The following is a 24,793-nucleotide window of genomic DNA, read 5'->3' on the forward strand; positions in this document are numbered from 1 at the left end:
AACCATAATGGATGGATTGTTAACCACACATTTTTTTACGAGACAAACATCGAAAAATGTTAATGATGTTTTTGTAATTTTTTGCCTAATAAAGTTTTGAAAAATACATAAACTTATTGAAATGTATTAAATTTTTAATACAATAGGTTCGAGTGCAATAAAGCGCATTATCTTTCTATTTATGGATTGAAGAGGGGTTATAAATAGTTTTAGATATTGTGTCAAAAAGAGCATATATAATTAGAATATATAATGAGATTGTTTAAAATTTTTTTAATATAATTATAAATATGAAACTTTGATTTGGTATAATTATATATATTTTGGATTTAATTCTAGATATTAAGAAAAACAAATAAATTAAAAATTGCGTTGAGTAAATATAATTGTTTAAGAAGCCAATAGGTGGAAAATTCATGAATAATATTGTTAGAAGAAAAATTTTGAGAAATTTGAAAATATGGACTTCGTATGTGTCAAGTTGCAAGTATGTCGTGAGATAATAAAAAACTAGATGGTAGTATCATTTATTACTTTATTATTAGCTTGGTTAAAGCAAATCCAGTGGTACCATTGCAGTTTTGATCACCAAGGTTCGCAAAAACTTTGACTAAATTATTTCTTATAAGAAAGCATGGATGGCAAAGCAAAATGCTATTGCATGAATCTATGGAGAATGAGATAGATCATATAATGAGCTACCTACCTATATAAATGCTACCCAAGATATCGTCCTTGGTGTTGCCGTTGTCATGGAAATGCTTCCTTCATATTATGAGAATCATGATGTTCAGGGAAGAGCATATTCCGCTGTCATTTTTCGACTTTCGAGCCGTGTATCAAAGGGTTTAGGTACTGCAAACCGATGCTGAAAATACACGACACCTTGTTCAGAAAATACACCAACCAAAATGATGTTCAAAATGTAGAAATGAAGGCTACCATAGGCGCCACTATCATCTGAGGCACCAACAAGGCAATTTTATCCATATCTAATTGAATTTTGTTTGTATAAAATATAGAGCACACCATCCATTGTGCGTGCCCTAACCTGAACGAATGTTTGTCTCGAGATCCAACCTCTCATTATCATCCAGTTCGCCTGTTCTCTATCTAGGGCACGCATGCTCGCCATTGTCTTACTCGCCAACATCCTCCTACGGGCACCTACAGACACACTTCACCCTTAGGGGATAATGTGTTGCCACTCAGCGCCTAGTTACCCCTAGTACGTCACATCAATAAACCGTGCTTTATAAATATTAGGAGGACCCTTTATGAGAGAGGGATAGAGAAATTAACACTCAATAAATTTATAATTATTTTCTCCTCTTATCTAATTAATTAACCAGCGAGAAATATTAAAATTTGAGTTATCCTTATTTCGGATATTAATTTTTAATTAAATATTTTGGTTATTAATTAAACTCTTCATTTATGCTAAATATAAATTTAAAATGAAGTTATAATCTTTTACATGTAATTTGATTTAATGTTATATTATTATGTAAATTAATTAATAGTTTAGTGAATATTAAGTTTAATTTTTACAATGTAAAAAACCTAATAAAATAAGCTCTATTGAATGAAACAAAATAAAAGTAGTATCAAATCTAATTAAATTTAACTCCATAAAGTTTCTTTTATTCAAAATAAACACCTAAAAGAGATGTACACAAAGATGTTGGCATTTCATCAAAGAATATACAATCTTACATTGCATGATAAGGATCTATTTTTTTCGTAAAAGCTATTTTAAACTAAAATTTCGTCACTCAATAATTGATGTTTTTACTTCAAATTCTTCAGACATAGCGGCAATTGCCATAACCTGCATCAAAAATAATTTCACAGTTAAAAAATAAAATTAGAATAAAATTTTTATTTAGTTATTCTTAACATCTCCGTACTAAAACTTTGAAATTTAATCTCATTCTTTTAATTTCATGAATTTAACTCATTTACTTTAATAATTTTAAAAAAGAAAGTGTAATGGATAAGACTAATAATGTACTTTCGTTACAATTGAATATGTGACATTTTAATATTTAAAACTCCTATTTAAAAAATTAAAGTTTATTGAGTGGAGGTTGACGGTTTTCAGAGAAACCTTTTAACTGTCATTCATTTAGAGCTTATAGACTCCTCCACAAGTTGGGAATTATCCCCAAGTCAACCTAAGATTTTGTCTTCTAATTTTATCGAGAGCCTGATTTGTAAGTGAAGTTCACAAAACATGAGCACCAATTTGGGCTACCAAGGAAATGGTGGTCATTTGCCATTGGTAGGATCACCATTTCCTTGGTAAGTGGTTAGTGTCATACATGGTTCGATTTCACGAAGAGCTCTTGATCTATGAACCTTGCTTAAGGCTTGGGCTATCAACATAATCAGGAGACAAAACAATGACTCGAGTTGGGGACCATATTGCCTTGGTGAGGGTCAATTGACTTTAGACGGACGATAATTTGAAGATGTTTTCGGAAGGAATCGACCACCCTCTCAAAAAATTTCAATTGATAGCATATTCAAATTTAACAAAAAATCAATAATAGTATTATCTATAGGGCTTCAAATTTTAAATCAGACAAATAGAGGAACTATAATTTTGAAATATTTAAAAGTAGAGAGACTAAATTTCAAAAGTCTAAAGACTACATAAATTGAGTATAAAATTAGACTAAATTCAATTCAAATGATTTCAAATATATGTTTCTTAATTAGATCCATCGATACTAAAATTTTAATAATCCAACTAGGAGTGTGAATGAGATACTAATGCTTGTAAGATATTCAAGTTCAATTAAAAAAAAACACTTGATCTTGATTTGATAATTATCAAGCTAAACTCGAGCTCAAGTTATCAATTGAACAGAATTCTAGCTTAATAATACTTGGATCAAACGGCTTGCAAGCCTTAACAAACTTTTCATTTTAAATATTTTTATGTTGCTAAATTATATTATGTATAAGTAAAATCGAGCTTGAGTAGCTCGATTATATCTCAACCTAGGATCAAGATTAAAAATAAATATTCGATCATTCAAATTGAATATTATGCAAACTCGAGGTTATCAATATGTGAGATTAGCTTGACTCCCTTACTCCCAATTTTTAACCTTTCATTTGGGAAGAATATAATTCCTACGACCTCAGAAATAAATGAAATAAAAGAAACTAATATTATTTTATGCTTACTTGGATCAACGGTGGTGACTTGACCGGTGCCGCTAAAATCACAGGCGCTATCAACACCCAACTTTGACTTAAAGTAAGAATTCATGGCAAATGCTGCACGAGACCTCACGGTGGCCGGTTCAACACAAACCCCACCCGCTTGAATCGGACGGCAATCGATTCCATGGCTGCATGCATAATCCAGGTTATTCTGCAATTGAGCATCGGTAGCTTCGGGTTTGGGCACACAAAATTTCTTAGCATTGTCCGCTGGTGGTGCTGGCATTGGTTGAACCGGCTTTGGTAGTGGCTGGCCAGGCTTTATCAAAAGAGGAAAATTAAGAACAATTAATGAAGCTATTCAAATCATAAACGTCAAATTCTGTTTAGTCTTTTCACCATACTGAACTGTAAAAACTATCTTTGAAATAAAAAAATGTAGTTTAAAATCTAAATTCGATTATTTATCCACATTAAATCTTATTATCATTATCTGAATATCAATATATTAAAATTAAAAATTTCAATTCGATATGCAAATCCAAATTTAGTAAGTCCAAAAAAATTTAAAATGTTAAAAGTGAATAATGGATATTAATATTTGATTTTATTATTTAAAAAATTTAAAAATATAATCGAATCCAAATTCATTATACACAAAAAGTAAAATGAATTCGAGTAATAAATATATGAGGATTAATATTTATATTCACGTTGAATCCATTTTAAGTAATAATTAAGATATTTAAATCTGAGTCCACCGAAACCAACTAAGAAATTTGAAAATATCTAAACTCGTACTATCCAATGCCATAATTAAAAAATCTCTAAGCATAATAGAAGGACCAAAATCACAATTTAACATTTTTATGGTTTTTAAGTATAATCATACCTTGACTTCGAAATCAAATCCAGGATTACTAAGATTAGGTTGAGGACCATCACGCAAAGCACCAGACGTATACACCGGCGAAAAATCCGGTTGAAACAATCCCCAATTCTTCTCAGTAAGCGGACCCGGTTTCTGATTCTCATTAAACAACAGAAAAATATAAGTCTCGAACTTCTTGTTAGGCATCAATGGCGTCCCAACACCCGAAACTATTTTCCTAATCAAATGCCCATTGTATGAAGCTGCATTATCCATGTCAGCAGCTTTGTTCCCTGGATCACCCAATGAAGGCCAACCGGTCTCACCGATGACGATATCCACGTCTCCGAAACCGAGTGCCGACATGGCAGTGTAGGTTTTGTCCAAAAGAGAATCCAAGGCGTTGCTGTATGTTTTTTTGCTGGCGGGGTCGAAAACGCCGGGGGTTTTCCTGAAAACGGCGAAATCGATGTTGTTGGACATGACGTTGAGTTCGAAGTATGGGTATGGGTTGATCATGAATGGGGATTTGTTTTGTTGATGGAATTGGAGCACTGGTTTGAAGAAGGTTTCGGTAAGGTCGACCCTGAACCTGGCTAAACTTGGGACTGTCAGACCTTGGAACATGTTAAGGGCATGAGCTGATGTAACCTATGAATGAATAAAAACATTATAAATCATGGATAAATATGAAAACTATACTTAAATTTTTATTAAATGTGTAATGTCATACATAAATTTTGATTATGTAAGACTTTATGTATAAAATTTTATATTGATATATTGCATATGTAAATAATTATATTAATCTTTATATATATTCATTTATTTAAATACATACAATTAAATTCAAATCAAAGTTTCATGTATACATGTGAATTCCAATTCAAATTTCATATGTATAATTGTATCAAATTATATATTAGACTAAAGTTTATGTATAAACTTAATATTTATTCATATATATTAAAAACATGTTGATCGAATTTTAATTTAATTAATTACGTTTACTTTTGCAATAATAAATCAGAAGTGAGTTTAAGCATGCTTAATGACATATTATGTTTCAGTTACATTCCCTTACCAACGAATTTAGCTTCGCCCTTCTTGTATGAACTATGAACCAATGTTATAATTAAGTGTTAGTATTTTATATACTATTAATGAATCAAATCACATATATCATTATAAAATAAGTTATGCAAATTTAATTTAATTTTTTTATGATATATCATATTTAATTCGTAAATTTAATTTAACTGTTTGTGCATTAAATATAATTAAAAAATCATTTATAGTGTTGTCTGAACAATATAATATAAAGCATGTACCAAACCTTAATATCTTGGAACTGAGGCCCAGCTTTACGCAATGCTTCGGTAAGAGTTCTCATTGCTGGCACAAGACCATTAATATGAGCCGGATTACCAATAAGCACAATTTCATTGCCAATAGATATATATTTTATCTTAGTTTGTGGATGGAAAGGTTGAATATTGGCGTTCACCCATGCTGAAGCTGCCCCTTCGTTGGCCAAATTAGGGATTTCGCCGTTCGGAATGGTGACCGTCATCGTGATGCCGGTGTTGGCGAAGGCTCGAAGTACGTCAGGGTTGGTGTCGAAGATTTTGACGCTATCGAAAATAGTTTTCGTTTTGATGAAGTTGGCAACTTCGGTCGGTGAAGGGAGGTTATCTGAAACCATGCCATAGTTAACGCCGATGGCGGCGGTGGAAGAGAAGAGGTTGAAGACGGTGGTTAAGAGGAGAAGGAAGAGTTGAAGGCTGGTCAATGACTTCATCGTTGCAATTTTGTTTGACCCTTGATTTTGTTTTGGGGTTATAATTTATGCATAATGTATATAAGGACACTGGGAAAATGTAGTTTATGATGAATATTTTGACAAATGGGGAACTTGAAGAATTAACAGCTTCATCCATTAATGCATCACCTTTCGAAGTATTCCAAAATTAGATAGTTTTCTTTCTTATTAACCCTTACTATTTGGCTATTGTTTTTTTTTTAAAAAATAAATATAATTAAATTTTCTCCATTACAATTTTTTTATACTAACTTAACTATCAAATAATAACTCGGAATCAAAGATTTTGCAAAAAGTGTAAGCTCAACTTACTAGCTCGAAAAGATATTCACCAGTCCAATCCATCACCAAGAGGACGTAAACAAATAAAGTTGTTTATATGAACCTATTCTCAATCTTCGACGTTTAGCAAGTGTAGTTAGACAATCCTTATATCAATATAACTCATTTCTTTTCAATTTGTTTTTATGCATTAAGATTTTTAACTTTGTAAAGGGACCCAACCCATTACAATGTAACCATGTATTCCTCCATTGGGAATTGAATTCTCGAGATCAAACCTCACAATCACTCTTTGTTAAGACTTTATGATCTCTTTATGACGACTTTAGTTCTATTTAAAAAGAAAATATTAGTTTTAGGTATAATTATTATATAGTTTACCGATATAGTTTGAAAATGATTTAGTTGCATATTTGATTTAGTGCAAATAATCTATATCATTGATTTGAATAAGTTATTGGATAAATTAAACTAACAGTCACTTAATTTTGATGCAATTGATAAAACAATCACTTTTATTTCAATTTAGTCACTTAACTTTTGAAAAATAACAAATCAGTCACCCATTAATATTTTCTGTTACAGGCCTAGCGGGATAGGTGATGTGGCTATTTAATTTGCCACATTGGATGAGACAAAGTTGGGTGACTATTTTTTTTCGTCATTTCTTTTTTGTTTTTTAATAATGGCCCAATATTTTTACTTTTTTCATAAATGACCCTATATGTTTATACTTCTTCTTCTCCATCCCAACAATATTTGTTTTCACATATGGTGTTTTGCTTCAATCTACCATCAATCTCTTTTCTCTCCTTCTCTACCATCCAATCTCTCCCCGTCCAAAATTTGTCATGCCAAAACCCAAACCACAACTTCTAATCTATGCCCTTGTGGTTGCTGTTGTTGTGTCGCCAAACCACTGCTTCCAATCTTGTATTGCCAAAACTGGAAACAAATATTGCAACCCAACTGTTTGTGGAAATGTCTCAATGAGCTACCCTTTTCGATTACCAACCCAACCTCTCAACTGCGGTGACCATCGCTTTGAAGTTGATTGCCACAACAACAACCGCATTGTTTTATCCCTAAACCATGAAAAATTCTACGTCCAAAGCATCTAGTATGAATACTATACGATCAGAACAAGTGGGTAGTGTAGTATTCTCAATGGTAGATCAGAAAGGTAATGAAATGGCTTCAACCTTGGTGGTAGCAGGTATTAATTGTGGTGACATATTTAAGGCTTGGTGGTGAGAATTAGCTTTGATGTCGAATATTTTTTTCAATTATAGGAAATGTTTCATTGTGGTATTTTGTTTGTTCCTTTGAATGTTGTTCTTGTTGTATTTAAAACAGATCAATTTGAATGAAGAAAAGAAGAAGAAGAAATAGAGATGACTTGAGATGAGATGAGATGGTGCATTTGGCCAGATACAGTGAAGAAAAGCTCTCGATTGTTCTCGTCATCGAAAATATTCTTTGTGAAGCTTGGCCCACTATCGTCACTGCGATCCACAACCTCATGTTGTTGTTGAAGCACTCTAAAATTTTCTCTTCTTCTTCTCCTCCTCTTTTTCTTTTTCTTCTTCTTCTCTACTTTTTTTTTCTTTTACTGCCTAACCCAGCTAGGTTTTAAATTGGGGTCATTTACACAGTGGGATGATAGATCATCTTCCCATTACGTCTGTAACGGAAACCGGTTAGTAGTACTAATTTATTATTTTTCGAAAGTTGAATGACTGAATTGAAATAAGAGTGACTGTTTTGTCAATTGTATCAAAGTTAAGTGACGGTTGGTGTAATTTACTCTAAATTTTTTTTTTGGATTGCTAATGACGCTTTTTTTATGAGACAAACATCGAAAAATGTTAATGATGTTTTGTAATTTTTTGCATTAATAAAGTTTTTGAAAAATACATAAACTTATTAAAATGTATTAGACTTTTAATACAATCGGTTCGAGTGCATTGAAGTGCATTATCCTCTTATTTATGAATTGGGGAGGGGCTATGGGTACTTCTAAGCATTGTGTCAAAAAGAGCAGATATGATCATAACTTATAATGAGATTGTTCAAAAATAATTAATGTAATTATAAATATGAAATTTTGATTTGGTATAATTATATACATATTTTTTTATTTAATTCTATATATTAAGAAAAACTAATAAATTTAAAATTCCTTTGAGTAAATATAATTGTTTGTATATGTAATAGACTTGTTTATAGGTTGGGTCGCGCCCATGCAAAGCATCTAGACCAATTTTTCAAGCTCGGGCCTTGCCTAAAAATGGGCATAATTTTCTGCCCAAGCTCAATCCAAATTAAGAAAGGTAAATCTGGACCTGACCTAATCCATCCATATTTGATTTTTTTATAAAATTAATTTTTTTATATAAAAACAAATATAAAAAAATATAATACACTAAATGCACTAAAAAAGACTAAAATAAATATTTTCTAAGACATTAAAAATATATTAAAGTAAGTTTTTATATTAAAAAAATGTTAACATAAATATAATAAATGTTTAATTATATTAAATATTATTTTTAAAATTTTATATTGCTAAGTAGATATTTTTGAATTTGGATAATGGGTTCAATTGTTATTCGGTTAGTGATTTAATATAAAAATATATATAATTATTATTTAACATATATAATTAATATAATGAACTTTTATCACATAATATATATCCGGACCAACCTCGGGCTAAAAAATTCCTACCTAACGCCCAGCCAATCAGAAAGCAAGTTTTAAATTTTGTCCAAGTCCATTTTTTGAGAACGATATTTTTGTTCGATTAGATGACCCAACCTATAAACAACTCATTTTTTAGACAAATTTTCAAGCCTAAACGGATAATTCAACCCATAAACAAGTCTAATATGCAGTAAAAAAATTATATACAACATGTTGATTACAATATTTGAAAATTAAACTAAAATTAAAATTAGAGATACAGTCATCATGCATGATATTTTATATTAAATTAAAATTTGTTATGCCAACCCAAAAGACTAAGTCCCATTTCCCAAAAAATTAGCATATCCAAAAATATAAGTCTCACAAATGTTTAGTTGGACCTGGTAGTTATGAACCTGACAATAGTACAATGTACATGTCAGAGATCAAAGTATAAGACTGACAAAAGAGCGAGAGATCGTGTCCTATATATCGAGCCAAAGGTTACTAGATTCAACCAATTACTATGCACCGAATGACATGACCTTAGGAGAGATTCATCATCATTCTACGAGTCTGTCCAAGTATTTTTTTCACCATGCTTCACTTCATTTATTTAATCATTAAACAACATCACAAAGCACAAACTCGACACCCTCCATAACTTTGTTCTTATTTTTTAGGCCCCTCAATCTTTGTAGCCCAAACCTCCCATCCATCTTTGGTATTAATTAACTTAAGTTTTTGAAGTGATTGTCTTATGTGTTATCACTATATCAACTATATAACTTGACTTATTTGTTCTCATATTTTATCAAAATATTTTGATGATTTGTTTGTTTCTATTTGAAGATTTTGTACGATTAATCTCATGTTTATTTATAGACTAGAGATTGAATCAAATAATGTTATTTTTCAAAGATAATTTATGGATTAATTTTATGATTTTTTGTATCCTTATATTAAAGATAATTAATTTGATGATATTTGTACAAATCAAGATTGATTTGTGAAGATAAATTTGTGCTCTAAATATAAAAATTTTGTTCAACCTCGATAGATGTTTATTGTTGAGGAAAGTTCTTTTTAAGTGGCTGTTGAAATGCCAATGGAACTATGGAAGTGGCTTACGGCTAGCACTTCGATGACTAATATAGCTTGTCATTTTTAGAGTTGACAATCTTTTCAACAAATCAATTGGGCAACAACTTGGATGATTTTGTGAACATGTGTTATCTCATATTTGAAAATTTATATTGTGGAGTAACAAACATTTGAAGAGTGAATTAATTTGAATCAAGCAAATCAGACCCCTTATGTTGTGTAGATTAACGTGATTAATTTGAAGACTTATCTTAAATTTTTATTTATATATTCTAGACTTTATGAGGATATTTGTAAAGCCTTTTTATTAGGTTATATTGGTGAGATGTTGATTGTAATTGATCTTTATCATAATAAGCCTTAATCTCTTATATATTTGAGGCTTGTGTAAGTTACAACTAAGTAGTTTTTACAGCACTTAACTCTCCATTGAGTAACTTGTATTTGAGAGTGCCTTGAGAGAGAAACACAAGTTACCTAAGTACTCAAGGAAAGAACTTAAAGATAAGTGATCAAGATATTTAGATACAAAAGTGAGATTATTATACCGGAGTGTGATAGGATTTAAATCACTTGTATTGGAGTTAAAAATAGTAGATTTACTCATTGAATTAGGCTCTACAAATATAGTAAAACCGATTTGCATAAACAATTCTTCTGTTTTCTATTTTTCTATTGTTTATTGTAATATCATTTTAAATGTCCACTTCTATCACCACCTCGATCATCAAGCACTATATTTTTCTTAAGCAATTATTGACTATAAGATTCAACAATTCCTTTATATTTTACAATAAATAACAATAGTAGTTTTCAAAAATAAAGCTATTACATATATTTATTTATTTTTACGTAACAAAAACAAAAATAAAATCAAGTAGTCAAATAATATATATTTAAATTAGATCACGATCTCTAATTCTTATAAAAAATTACGAACACACTATATAATGATTGCAGATAAAAATTCTATGGACAATTTTTCTCTAAATAATAGGAGTTAGAAGAAAGAAACTTGGTTAATAATTTGAAAATCTAATTTTGGAATCTTTTGACATGTCAAAATCCTTAATGGACTAAACTAATAATTCTCAAAGTCCCCCATATGTCAAAATGTTGATCATGAACTACATTCAATGGTTGATTCATCTTCTCTATATATACACACAAATTATAACCCAAAAAAAAAAAAACAAGGATCAAAATCATTAAAACAAATTGGAATCATGAAATCATCGAGCAGTGCTTCTTTCCTCCTCCTCTGCACGGTTGTCTTCCACTTCTTCTCCTCCACCGCCGCCGTTGAAAACGATTCTAAGCCCCCTATAATTTCCAAGGGTGATTCGAAATTAAGCCAAAGCGATGGTAGGAAGTTTTGTGTGTCGAAACCCGAAGCTAGTGATGCTCAATTGAAAAAAAACTTGGATTGGGCATGCAAGCAAGGCATCGATTGCAGTCCGGTTGAACCGGGAGCGGTTTGCGATGATCCGGCCAGCCTGAGGTCTCGTGCAGATTTTGCCATGAATACTTACTATAGAACGAGAGGTGAAACTAAAAATGCTTGTGATTTTGAAGGCACTGGTCGACTCATCGATACCAATCCAAGTAAGTTCAAATATTATTATTTGGGGGGTGAGGCTACGAATTCATCCTACCAGTCGGATACCGACTAGTAGGGATTGAACTAATTTCTGAACAAACTGTTTGAAATCGATAAAGAGAAAAAATCGGAACAAAAAAACAAGCGATTAAATTAATTTTATAAAATTTAAAATATTTTTTACTTTTTAAATTATTTATTTAATTATCATTTTAGTCTACTCAGACGTAAAATTATTTAATAGTCATGATTTTATCTGTTGTAGTATTTAGAGACTTTCTAACTTTTATTTAGAGTTGAGAGATAAAATCTTGAAGTGAGATTATGACACCCAAACGAAACATGCCATTAAATTATGGGTTTAAAGTTGAGAAAACCCAAGGATGAATTGGTTAAAGTAAGATTTTTTTTAATTTGAAATTACAGGAATTAAATTAAATTCCATACAAAATAAAAATCAGACATTTTTTCTTTATTTAATTGGGTCTTTATTTTCTGATGCAGGTTATGGCGAATGCACATATCTTTGAAGGATGGTCCTTTGGTTGCCACGTGGGCCACTTTTTTATTATATAAGGAAATGGTCAAATTCCAAGTTTAGTCCTTATATTATACTCTAATTTAAGATTATACACCGATAGTCAAATTTCCAATTTGGTCTCTATACTACACTCAAATCTAAAATTTAATCTTTACACGTCAACTTTTTTATATAAATTGGTGCCTCAAAATTTACAATATCATTGATTAGTTCAAATACTTTATTTTGATTAAAATGTTGATGTAACTCCTACCACTATCAAAATTACTTGTAAAATTAAAGTTCATTATAATGCTATCTTTTTATTACATAGCTCTAATTGAGTTTTTTTCTTTTAATTTCAAAATGTCACACCAATGCATTTAGCATAGGCATTTAATGGTGTTAATTGGATCTAAATTTTTAAATTCGAAAAATAAAGCGATTCATTTCCTAAAAATAAAAGTACGAAGACTAAATTTCAAATATATAAAAAGTATAGAGATTTAAAGTATATTTTGTTATGGTATTTACTCTATAAGTTAATCTCAAACTAATTAATAATTAACCCAACACGAAGTGTGACAGGATCCATACTAGTAATCATATATAAGAAGGTCCAAAAGACCTTCCTCTGTCGACACGCATGATTATTATTATTATTTTTACATTATAGTTTTTGGTCATTCTATTATACCTAAAATTAAGATTTAATTTTATTCTTTAATTTCTAACATCATCTTGTCTGTGTATTTTTATAATGTTATTATTAGTTAGTCTCAATAGTTAATATAGTTAACTTTTCGATTAAAATATTATGTGGTTATATATAATTTGAATGCCGTAAGAGTAATTGATATGTGGCTTTTCTTTTAGGTTTGTATAGCTTTTTCTTAACATTATAAGACAATGGTCAAATTTTATATTAGGTCCCTAAATTATGTTGAAACTTGAGATTTAATCTATATCCTTTTTTTTTACATAATTTGGCCCCTCTACTTTTGTAGTGTCGTTAGTTTAGTCTAAATAGTCAATATTGTTAACTATTTCGATCAAAATCAAAATTTATCATCTCAAGTTTGAATGAGTGTTTTTAATAAAAATCCTAATTAGTATTTTCAATTAGAGGTGTGCATGGGCCGGGCCGAACTAAAAATTTAGGCCCGTTTGCTAGGCCCAGGCTCGGCCCAACCCAAAAAATAGGCCTAAAATTTTGCCCAAACTCGGCCCAAATAAAAAGGTTAAAACCCGAGCCCGACTTGGCCCGCCCATATTAATTTTTATATTAATTTTTTATATAATTTTAAAATATATATAAACCATCAAAAATACTAAAAACATCAAAAAAATATTTCACAACAAATTAAAAATAAATTTTAAAAAATATGTATACTTAAATAACACTAAAATAGATGCAATTTAACAAGAAAATACCTCTAAAATAATAACAAAATTAGTAAATGCCTTTAAAATAATAAAAACATTAACAATAAATAAGTTTTATATAATATCCAAACAATAACAACAAAATAGTAGCAAAATAGGGAGAAAATAATATTACAAAAATAGATTTCTTTTCATTTAGTGAATTCGGGCCGGGTCGGGCCCGGTCTAGGCCAAAAATGCCTTACCTGAGGCCTGACCCGTTTTTTAAACGAGCCTTTTTTTGACCCAAGCCCATTTTTCGGGCTTATATTTTTGCTCAAACCCTTACACATTTCGGGCGGACCTAGCCCGGCTCATACACACCTCTATTTTCAATGTTATTTTTATTTTTACATAACTATCAAGTGAATTTTTGTTTAATTTCAAAATGTTACACCAAAGAATTTAATAGAAGAATATCAATATGGTGGTAACAGCTGGACCTAAATTTTTAAATTCATGAAAATAAAAGTATGGGAGCTAAATTCTAAATGTACAAAGTGTATAGGGATTTAGATAATATTTTAACATTCAAACTTTTACTTTATGATTTGATACAATCAAATAATCAACACAACGCAATGAGTGGGCTAAAAACCATACTTCGAACCTTTTATGACACGTGATTTTTTACATTTTTAAGAATTGTTACATTTTAGTTTTGGTCCTTTTATTATACCTAAAATTGAGATTTAATCTTTATAGTTTAATTCTTAACATAATTTGGTCAATACATTGTTATTATGTTATTAATTAGTCCCAATAATTAATATAGTTAACTTTTCAATTAAAATTATTACGTAGTTACATATAATTTGAATGTCCTACGAGTGTTTGGCACATGGCTTCCTATTTCTTTTAGGTTTTCATTACTTTTTATTGACATTATAAGATAATGGTTAAATTTTAAATTTGGCCCCTAGAGAATGTTGAAACTTGAGATTTAATCTATATACTTTATTTTTTGACATAACTTGGTCCCTCTACTTTCATAATGTCATTTGTTAGTGTAAATAATTAATCTTGTTAACTATTTCAATCAAAATGCTGATGCTAATTTTTTTTTAAAAAAAGCACTATTTCAATAGAAAAAATTAGTTTACCATCACAAGTTTGAATGTGCATTTTTGAGAAAAAAAATACTTAATTAATATTTTCAATGTTATTTTTATTTTTACATGACTACCAAGTGAATTTTTTTTTAATTTCAAAATATCACACCCAAGAATTTAATTGAAGAATTTCAATATTGGTAACAACTGAACCTAATTTTTAAATTTGAAAAGTAAAGGACTAAATTTCAAATATACGAAGTGTGGGGACTTAAAGCATATTTTAACCTTTAAATTTTTATTCTATAATTTGATAAAATCAAATAATCAACCCAATGCACCGTCACTGAAAACCATACTAGTACCAATTATTGATTGAAGAGTTTTGTAAATTTTATTATTTTAAAAATAAATTTTAGAAGGAAAATAAATAAATTTTTGTCATGAAAATATTAATATTTGTTCAAATTGTTCAAAAAAAATTCTGTCTAAAATAATGTTTTACGAAAAAAATAGATCCTTATCGTGCAATGTAATTCTATATATCATTTGATGAATTGGAAAGAAAAGGATAAAATTTTAATATCAACTTTTAGTTTGAAATATGAGTTTTATTTGTCCTAATTCGTTAAGATTTGCAAGTAATTAACTTAAGCTCAATTTGAAAAACCAATCGTGTAAGTACAAGTAAGGTGAGAATAAAAACATTTAAGTGAAAGTGTGCTGCAATTAGAAAAAAAAAAAGCTCAATTGACAAATCAAATTTTCATTTCATAATTTGTTGGTGCTTGTAGTTTACTTATAATTTGTTGGTACTTGTAGTTTACTTTACGTATTAATATCATATAGTATCTTCTAATTCTCGGAGAGATAAAGAAGATGAGAGAAGGAGAAATAAGGAGGCAAGCATTATGAACAATTTAGGGGCAAATGGGGGACAATGTCATGTGCTTCACTATTTCTAGTGCTTGAAACCGTTTAGAGTGACCTTTTATTTGAATTTCGAACCATCCTAAGCCTCTTCATGTTACAAGCCTAGAAGACCTTTGGGACTCTAATATTCCACTATAAATTTCTCTTGACTTGCTTGTATTGCTTTGGATGAACACCTTCAATTTGTTTTATGTATCCTTAATGTATCCACATAGTCTATTTTGATGGATAACATAATTGTACATATCATCATTTGAATTGCCTCTATATTTGTTAGCATTTTAATTTATTGAACTGATTTTTTGTGTGCTTTAAGAATACTTGTGTTAACTAAATATCATTCTTAGGTTGCATGTGAGATAGTTCGGGTTCAAGTTCAAAATGTTACTACCATGTTGCCTTTTTGTCCAATTTAGTCAAAAAGTCATCTCTTTTTGCATGTTTTGTGTGTTCGTTGAGAATAAGCAAAGAGTTAAGTGTGGGGGAGTTTTGTTTGCCATAATTTGATATGTCAAATCAGGCTTTCCCGTTATTCGTAAGGAGCTTGTTTTCTAGCTAATTAGTATATTTTCCGTAGTTTAGCGTAGTTTGTTGATTTTCTCTTTAATATGTGTTTAATGTGTTTTGTACTTATTTTGAGACTCAAATTGGCCAAATGCACCATTTGGACCTTAACAATCGATTGAGTGTTGTAGGAACTTGATGGTGGCTTGATTTGGAGTGAAAACATCACTAATGAGGGGGTATTGCGATATCCAAGGTTGGGTATCACGATATCCACACTGGGTATCACGATATCCAACCCTTCAAGGGAACTCCCCATTTTCAAGACCTTCCTTGGTATTGCAATATTCAGGCCTGGGTATCGCGATATCACTGTCGTGATGGGACAAAATTGACATTAAGGATAGTCGATGTCCAACCAAAGCACTAACAAAAAAGACACATTAAGGGGCATTTTTGTAACACCCCTAACTCATATCCAACACCGGAATAGGGTTACGAGGCATTACCGGATAACACACCTCATTCACATACATATATGCAATCATAATCAAAATCCGTTCATATCAAACACATTGTCCCATGTAAGGTCCTACAAGACCTTACAACATGCTTAGAAGTGGTTCGGGACTAAACAGATAACATTTGCAAACTTTGGGAAACTTAGAAAATTTTCAAGCATTTAAGGGTCACACACCCTTGTGAATAGCCTGTGTGCCTCACAACGCTACTAGACACGCTTCTGTCATAGGCTGTGTGAAAACAGGGCATGCATACTAACTTGCACCCCATGGCCGAGGACACGCCCTTGTGCTAGGCCGTGTGAAATCTAAGGGGGTTACTGACTTGGGTCACAAGGCCAACCACGCACCCATGTGCCAGCCCGTGTGTCATACACAAAGCTTGTGTGCCTAGGCCGTGTCAAAACTGTAGGGTATACTGACTTATACGCCCGTGTTTCTACCCATGTGGACAAAAATAGGCCATTTGTAAAGCCAATTTGCCACCCTTTTCTCATGCACACAAAGTAACCAATTTGGTACCATGTCAACACATATATAGGCAGCCAAAACATGCCAATTCACATGGTAACTTATATCCATCACATGTATCACTTATTAAACACATAATTTAAGCCAACTTAAATGGCCATTTACATCATCATTTGCAAGCCAAATCTCATGGCTAATATCATAACTCAAAACATACCAAAATCACACTAGCCTATACATGTCATATACCATATATACAAAGCTCCAAAAATACCAACAATTAGTCGATAGTGTGATGAAGATTCCCGATGATCCCCGATGTCTGAGCTAGCTTCGATAATCTATAAAACATGGAAATAACACACAAAGTAAGCTTTAAAAGCTTAGTAAGCCATATACAAATAAATCTATCATATGCATCTTTGCATATCAATTCAATTATGCTAAACATAACTAATCACACATGAATTCACAAACCTTTCTCATTGTACACACATTCAATATCTTAATCAAATTCATCATTTACTTCACTTCTCGACTCTCGTATGAATCTCGTACGTACCTGAGTCACTTAGCTCATTAACATATTCTTTCTCAACTTGACTTTGACCATTGAACTGTTCGGAATCGTTAAGGATACTTGAAAATCACATATGCTTGTACGATGCCATATCCCAGATATAGTCTTACATGTTATCACATATCTATGCCACTGTCCCAGACAAGGTCTTACATGAAATTGATTAACGATGCTAATGTACCAGACATGGTCTTACATGTAATCTCAATACAATGCCAATGTCCTAGACATGGTCTTACATGTAATCACATCTCGATAACCTAATGTCATGACAATCGTATCTAATACTATTCCTAAGTTTCATATGGACTTTCGAATGTCAAAATTTCATCGATTCTTGCTTGTACGTGATCATTCAACATTCATTACAATTCAATGGCGAGTAAACACATATAATTCAATTTAAAGACATTTATTTGCTTATAAACTTACCTCGTGTTCGAAATAAACGAACGGAATCGACTATTCGTCAACTTTTGTTTTTCCCCGATCTAAATCAGTTTCCTTTCGTTCTTGATCTATGTACATTAAAAATTAACTGTTTTATTCCTAAATTCATTCAATTTCATCCAAAACACATAATTTTGGAAATTTTACACATTAACCCCTATAATTTCACATTTTCTCAATTTAGTCCCTATTTCATAAAAACACAAAATTCATGAAATTCAATTTAACCCATGCTTGACCGAATATCTATAGGCTCCATAACAGCCCATATTTATCAATATTTCACACATTTAACTACACATTTTACACTTTTCACAAATTAATCCTATTTAGGCATTTCACTCAAAATCACTTAACAAAACATAATAATCTATCAACAAATGCTCATTTTCCATCATCAAATATTCAAGAGCTCAATGACTCATCAATGGCACTTCACAAAATCATCAAAAATTTTAGAAATTAGGGTACGGGCTAGCTAGTACACGAAGCAACGATCACAAAAACATAGAAATCATCAAAAACCGAGCAAAATACATACCTTAATCAAAGATTCAAAGAGATGAACCCTAGATGTTCTTCAAATATTTCTTTTCTCCTTAATATTCGGCCAAGAAAGATAATATGAAGCTTAATTTTTATTATGTTTTAATTTATTTAAGTTATTTAACATTTTACAAATTTAACCTTAATTAAATGCCATTAATAAACATATAATGGTTGGCTATTCATGTCAATTCTCACTATCCATGGTCTATTCACAACATAAGGACCTAAAGTTTAATAAACCATAGCAATTGAACACTTTTAACATATAGAATGCCATTTTTGCATTTTACGCGATTTAGTCCTTTTTCTCAAATTTAGCTATTAAACGATAAAACTAACTCACAAAATTTTCATACATATATATTCACATGCTGTAAACACAAAAAATAATATTAAAATAATTTTATAACCTCAGATTTATGGTTCCAAAACCACTGTTCTGATTTAACTAAAACCATGATGTTACAATTTTAGTCATAAAAATGGGTCAAAATTGCTACTAAAAAGAGCTAAAAATTGGCTAGAGAGAGAGAGAGAGAGAGAGAGGAGATATTAGGCACAAGTTTTAGGATAGTTTTCCTTAGTTTTTATTTTCATCTTCTTTACGGTTTAGTCTTCTCCGTAGTTGTAGCACTTAGTTTTCTGCAATTTATTTGTTTTCCTATTATTTTCTTAGGTAGTTGAGTTAGTTATAACTATAACTTAGGTTTATTTACATGTTTATCACCTTAAACTTTGTTGTAATCACATTTTAATCTTGAGTTTAATGCTATTTCAGTTTGCTTTCTTTTTATCTATAAAAAATCCAACATTTCATCTTTTTTTTATTGAGTTTTATTTCAATGGTTTTCATGGTTGTTTCCTTGTTGTTTGTTAGCTTAGTAATGGTAACGAGTGGCTAAATACTTAGAAGTTGATTGATGGAAATGTTGGGTAATTGATTTTTGGGTTTGGGGAGTAAATTGTAAAATTGGTCTTAATCAAATAAACTTAAAAACTTAGGATTGATGCCCCTAAGGGAAAATTAAGATAAGTGAGACCAAGAGGAGATCTTATTGGGCACAAATTTGATAAATCCCAGGTTAGTTGGTAAGGTCGAGAGATAAACTAGACTAATTTGTCTAATTTGGTAAAGTTGAGGCCGAGAGGTAAAATGATGCCAATTTAAGAGTAATAACAATTTAGATTCCTAATTTGAAAGTCAACCATCCACATGGAAATCAACCAACTGCTCTCTTTTATTGTGTTTTCTCATATTTGATAGTTGTGTTGTTTGTTTTCTTTACAATTTAGTCATTTGCAAATTTTAGTTAATTAATTGGTATAAGCACACTCTTTAATGGCCTGATGTACTATAGTATCTAGCGAGTAGTTGTTTAGACTCTTTGTTTGCATGTTTTTAGCTAGAATTCACTTAATCGTCGACTCATTTGGGTTTGATCCTTGAAATCCTTGGAGTACTCTTGTACCCTATTGTACAAATTATATTACAATTGACTTGTCACACTTGCAGACACCGCACGTAATTATTTGGATATGATTGTTGTTTTAGTGCTGATTCTTGCTCAACCGCGGTGTTCGTGCACCGAGGGTTGGCGAGGTGGTCATTTATCAAATTAAATTAATTAATTAATTAATTATGAGTTATTGAATTCAAGTAATCAATTTATAAGTTTACGATGTTCCAAATTCATGTTAGAATATTTGATTAGGGAACTTAATAGTTTATTGAATTAATATCTTTAAATCCCCTCATTGAAGATTATTTTCATTTGATAAAATATGATTAATAGAATTTTTTTCACATGAAATTTATCATTTTATTGAAATAATATTGTAATTAAGATCATTTTCATTTAATGTCAAGGAAAAGGTGGGACCCTCTAATGACTGGTTGGGTTAAGATAAATGTTGAGGGCTCGGTTTCAAGGAACAGTTCAAGCACGACAATAGGTGGGGTGCTGAGAGGACCAAGCGGTGGGTGGCTTGTTGGGTTCCGAATGAGAACAGGTATGTCTGGTATCTTTTCTATTGAAGCTAAGGTTGTGTTAGAAGGATTGAAATTAGCTTGGAACAGAGGTTTTAGACAAGTTGAATTGGAATGTGATATTGTGTTATTAGTTGATGTTTTGCGGAATGGACTTGCAACAATAAGTAGTATTGCTGAAAGTAGGTTGATACATGAATAGTGCTCCAAAGATTGGCAAATTAAGTTTCGTCACATTTCACGGGATAGTAATAAAGTTGCAGATTAGCTAGCTAAGATGGACGAAGACAAAATTAATTGCTTGGTCACGCTTGAAGATCCACCCCTCTCTGTGCGAGATCTGTTGGAGAAAGATATCTATAATTCGAGCATGTATGAGAGTTGAAGCAGTTAAGCTTGTTCAATTAGACATGTTCTAATCTATTATTGTACCCAAAAAAAAAGAGTATAATTTTGTTGTTATACCTATTTGGTTGTTATAGCGGGTGGTTGTTATAGAAAGGGTTGATTGTATATTCTTTTATTAAAACTTTAAACATAAATAAATTAATATTTTTGTAGTGCCACGAGTAGTTGCAACTACACTTGGCATTGCAGAACCTTCATAGTTTGCCTTATTTAAAATTGGCAATGTTTTGAAGCAAATCTTTAGGTTGTAATCTTTGTTGATATCTTAGACTGTGTGATATTCAATTTTTGAAGATTGATTCATGTGAAGGAACATATCTTGAAGATTGAATTAAATCGAATTCAATAGTTGGTTCTTTTGCTTTAAGGAGATTGGATCTAACTGCCTTGAAAACTTATCGTGGATATCTCAATAATATGTTCGATTTTATTATGATATTGCTTATTCTTCTTTAGTTGGTATTTTGATGAAATTATTGATTATAATTGATCTAGTATTTTAACAAATCGAAAACAATAAATATTTTTTAAACTTGTACATTTAATTATTTATTAGAAATATTTGTTGCGAGTGCATTTTGTAATCGGATATATATATTACGTAACAAAAATAAAACTAAGTAGTCAAGTAATATATTTAACTTAGACGACAATCTCTAACTCTTATAAAAAAATTACAAACACCCTATATACTAATCACATAGTTTAATGTATTCGGATAAACAAGCTTATGGACAAATTTTCTCTAGATAATAGGAGTTAAAAGAAAAAAAAAACTTGGTAAATAATTTAAAAATCTAATTTTGGAATATTCTGAAATGTCAAAAGCCTTAATGGACTAAACTGTTAATTCTCAATGTCCACCATATGTCAAAATGTTGATCATAGACTACATTCCATGGTTGATTCATCTTGTGTATATATACACCCAAATTATAACCCAAAATAAAAATCAAGGATCAAATAAAAATAAAGTTAGAATCATGAAATCATTGAGCAGTGTTTCTTTCCTCCTCCTCGGCACCGTCTTTTTCCACCTCTTCTCCTCCACCGCCGTTGAAGCTGCATCCAAGGGTAAATTATTGCATGGTGAAGATAAGAGGTATTGTGTGCCGAAACCCGAAGCCAGTGACGCTGCATTGCAAAAGAACCTAGATTGGGCATGCGGTCAAGGCATCGATTGTAGTCCGATTCAACCAGGTGGAATTTGCGGTGATCCAGCCACTGTGAGGTTTCGTGCACAATTTGCCATGAATTCTTACTACCGGAAGGAAGGTAGCGTTGATAGTGCTTGTGATTTTAGTGGCACTGCTCAAATCACCCATGTCGATCCAAGTAAGCTCAAATATATTTTTTAGGAGTTAAATTTAATTATAACACTAAAATCAAAGAAGAAAAATCAAAGACATTGTTTAATTTTATTTATTCATTTTTTGGTGCAGGTTCTGAAAAATGCAAATATGTTTGAAGGCTTAAAGGTTTTGTTTATCTCGAAAAAAGAGGATAGATTTATTTAGTAAATATATATATATATATTTTTTGCAAGAACAAAAGATTATGTCATTAAAATATATATATTATTACGTATTTTCAAAATAACAATTTCTAACATTCAAATATCTTCGTTTTTATGGACTATAGTTTTCATTCACCATAAAATAATTTCAAAAGGAAATGTAAAAGATAATTTGAAAATAGATTCTTACGAAATGAATAGATGTAATTCTAGATATTAAATGATGAATTGCAATATCTTGTGGATAATAAAATTTTAGCAATATTTGATTGAATTTTGATTGAATTGACTTAAAATTTAGGGGAAAAGCCAATTGAATCTTAATTTTATTGGCATAGGCATTGTTGCCAATGCATGAGGACGTGGAGTCGAGTGTGTTGAAGCGCATTATCCTCTTATTTATGGGTTGGGAAGGGAATAGGGGTAGTTCTAGACATTGTACCAACAATTTTACTTTATTTATTCTAATATTGTTATTGTAATATATATTTAGTTCATGATTTTTAAATAACATGTAATATTTTTATTTAAATTAATTAAATATATAAAAAATATTCTTATAAACATTATTTATTAAAAAATAATTTATATAATTAATTATTTTTTTGAGAGATTGTAACGCCCCAATTTTCGGGAATCCTGTGAATGTTGGCATAGGTTTAATTATGTTAGTGGGCCTCTAGAAAGCCCAAGCTTAACATAGAACCCGACATTTTAGTTAATTTTTGTTTCATAAGAAAAATGGGGTGAAATTATGAAATAGAACCTATGTGAAAATGTTTGAAAATGCTATAGGCTAAATTGAAGTGGCCAAATAAATAGGAGTGCAAAATAGGAGGATTTGCATGACAAACCTCCCATTTTACATGAAGTGGCCAGCCATCATGTTGTTGTAGACAAAATGTACACTTGATATCCATAATTTATGGTACAAATTGATACAAATTGATAATAGATTAGGTAAATGTTAATGGGTTAGGTAAATGTTTCATGATAATGAGTTAGGTAAATGTTTCATGATAAGAATTTCATGTCTTTTGTATTAAAGAATTAAATGGATGAAATATGAAGTTTTATTAAAAGAAAAAGGGGTGAAAAGAACAAAGTTTTGTCCATCTTTGTTCATCATAGCTGAAAGTTAGAGAAGAGAAAGGAGAGGAGAAAGCTCTTGAGTATTCGGTCATTAGGAGGAGGAAAATTGAAGGTAAGTTCTTGGTACCTTGCTTCTATTTTGAGGTTCATGAGTTCTTCTTGATTCTCCCTTAACTCTTGAAGTATATTTTGATTTTTAGTTGTGTTTTGAGCATTTAGTCATGAATTAAAATGAAGGAAATGGTTGTTGTTTCATGTTCTTTTGATGAAAAATGGAAGATAGGTGAAGTTGAGCCAAACAAATGAGCATGCATGTGCCTTAGATGCTAAAGGGAAAAATCAGCTAACATGTTGTGCTTTAAAATGATGAAATGGAGATTATACTTAAGTAAAATCATAGATATGTGATGATTGATTGGTGATATACATGTTTAAATAACAAGCATGCAAGTTAGGTGTGAAAGAGTGATTTGGTAATAAATCTGCTTGGGACAGCAGCAGTAACGTGACTTTGGAAAATCACCATAAATTGTGGGAGATGAGTTAGAAGCTGCATAAATTATGTAATTAAAGCTTAATGAGTCTAGTTTCAAATGAAATAAACGAGAACATATTTTGAATTCTGTACAATGAGAAATTTGATTCGTAATGAAGAGTGATCAGATTAGTCAAACAGTGAAACATGGGAAACTTTAAGAAAAATCTGGTATTGATTGGCCATACCAAAAATTCTGAAAATTTTATGGATAGAAGATATATGAGTCTATTTTCAGGGAAAATTAACGGAACTTGATTTAGAGTTTCGTAGTTCCAGTTATAAATAATTTAGTGACTGTTGCTCAGGAAGACAGCTTGCAGTGAAATTATGATTATGTGGTAAACATTGACAAAAATTTGTTAATGAGTTGCTTATTGTTTTCTTATAAGTTTACTATGATCTGTAGGTGTGGTTGGCCGAATATCGTAAGGGGTTAATACGTAGTTTGTATTTGAATAGTTAGATTAACGTGTTAGTAATCCAATTGTAGGCGGTTCGTGTGTGGATCTCGTCAGCATATCGTCGCAAACAGGTGTGTAACTGACACCCTCTCATAGACTAGATTGGCAAAAGCTGAGAAGCCGAAATGCCGAAAAGTCAGTATTTTGGGAATTTGCGAGTGTACGAATGCTCGTAAGATAGTTGGGTTTGTATATTTGGTAATCTAAAGTAATAAACTGCAGTACGCGCGATTGCGTACATT

General features: G+C 30.9%; 3 protein-coding genes across 3 annotated transcripts; 2 read left to right on the forward strand and 1 right to left on the reverse strand.

The window, feature by feature from the left end:
• Positions 1–1,624: 1,624 nt before the first annotated feature.
• Positions 1,625–5,874, reverse strand: LOC107943261 (glucan endo-1,3-beta-glucosidase). The gene is made up of 4 exons (XM_016877008.2): positions 5,385–5,874; positions 4,070–4,699; positions 3,199–3,496; positions 1,625–1,831 (listed from the first exon to the last, which is right to left on the reverse strand). The coding sequence occupies exons 1-4, from the start codon at positions 5,847–5,849 to the stop codon at positions 1,806–1,808; spliced, it is 1,419 nt and encodes a 472-aa protein (XP_016732497.1). The 5' UTR covers positions 5,850–5,874; the 3' UTR covers positions 1,625–1,805.
• Positions 5,875–11,116: 5,242 nt separating this feature from the next.
• Positions 11,117–12,404, forward strand: LOC107934392 (major pollen allergen Ole e 10). The gene is made up of 2 exons (XM_016866815.2): positions 11,117–11,549; positions 12,049–12,404. The coding sequence occupies exons 1-2, from the start codon at positions 11,171–11,173 to the stop codon at positions 12,072–12,074; spliced, it is 405 nt and encodes a 134-aa protein (XP_016722304.2). The 5' UTR covers positions 11,117–11,170; the 3' UTR covers positions 12,075–12,404.
• Positions 12,405–21,904: 9,500 nt separating this feature from the next.
• LOC121207782 (major pollen allergen Ole e 10) lies at positions 21,905–22,734 on the forward strand. The gene is made up of 2 exons (XM_041078163.1): positions 21,905–22,279; positions 22,387–22,734. The coding sequence occupies exons 1-2, from the start codon at positions 21,928–21,930 to the stop codon at positions 22,410–22,412; spliced, it is 378 nt and encodes a 125-aa protein (XP_040934097.1). The 5' UTR covers positions 21,905–21,927; the 3' UTR covers positions 22,413–22,734.
• The last annotated feature ends 2,059 nt before the right edge of the window (positions 22,735–24,793 follow it).

Source organism: Gossypium hirsutum, chromosome A10 (assembly GCF_007990345.1).
Source record: "Gossypium hirsutum isolate 1008001.06 chromosome A10, Gossypium_hirsutum_v2.1, whole genome shotgun sequence".
Taxonomy (NCBI): domain Eukaryota; kingdom Viridiplantae; phylum Streptophyta; class Magnoliopsida; order Malvales; family Malvaceae; genus Gossypium; species Gossypium hirsutum.

Bases quoted from the DNA above. Each gene is read 5' to 3' on its own strand.
- LOC107943261 (XM_016877008.2), bottom strand. From the start codon at position 5,849: ATGAAGTCATTGACCAGCCTTCAACTCTTCCTTCTCCTCTTAACCACC. The intron at 4,700-5,384 runs GTTTGGTACATG...ATTCATTCATAG, and splicing joins CTCAGTTCCAAGATATTAAG to GTTACATCAGCTCATGCCCT. The intron at 3,497-4,069 runs GTATGATTATAC...CTTTTGATAAAG, and splicing joins GATTTGATTTCGAAGTCAAG to CCTGGCCAGCCACTACCAAA.
- LOC107934392 (XM_016866815.2), top strand. From the start codon at position 11,171: ATGAAATCATCGAGCAGTGCTTCTTTCCTCCTCCTCTGCACGGTTGTC. The intron at 11,550-12,048 runs GTAAGTTCAAAT...TTTCTGATGCAG, and splicing joins ACTCATCGATACCAATCCAA to GTTATGGCGAATGCACATAT.
- LOC121207782 (XM_041078163.1), top strand. From the start codon at position 21,928: ATGAAATCATTGAGCAGTGTTTCTTTCCTCCTCCTCGGCACCGTCTTT. The intron at 22,280-22,386 runs GTAAGCTCAAAT...TTTTTGGTGCAG, and splicing joins AATCACCCATGTCGATCCAA to GTTCTGAAAAATGCAAATAT.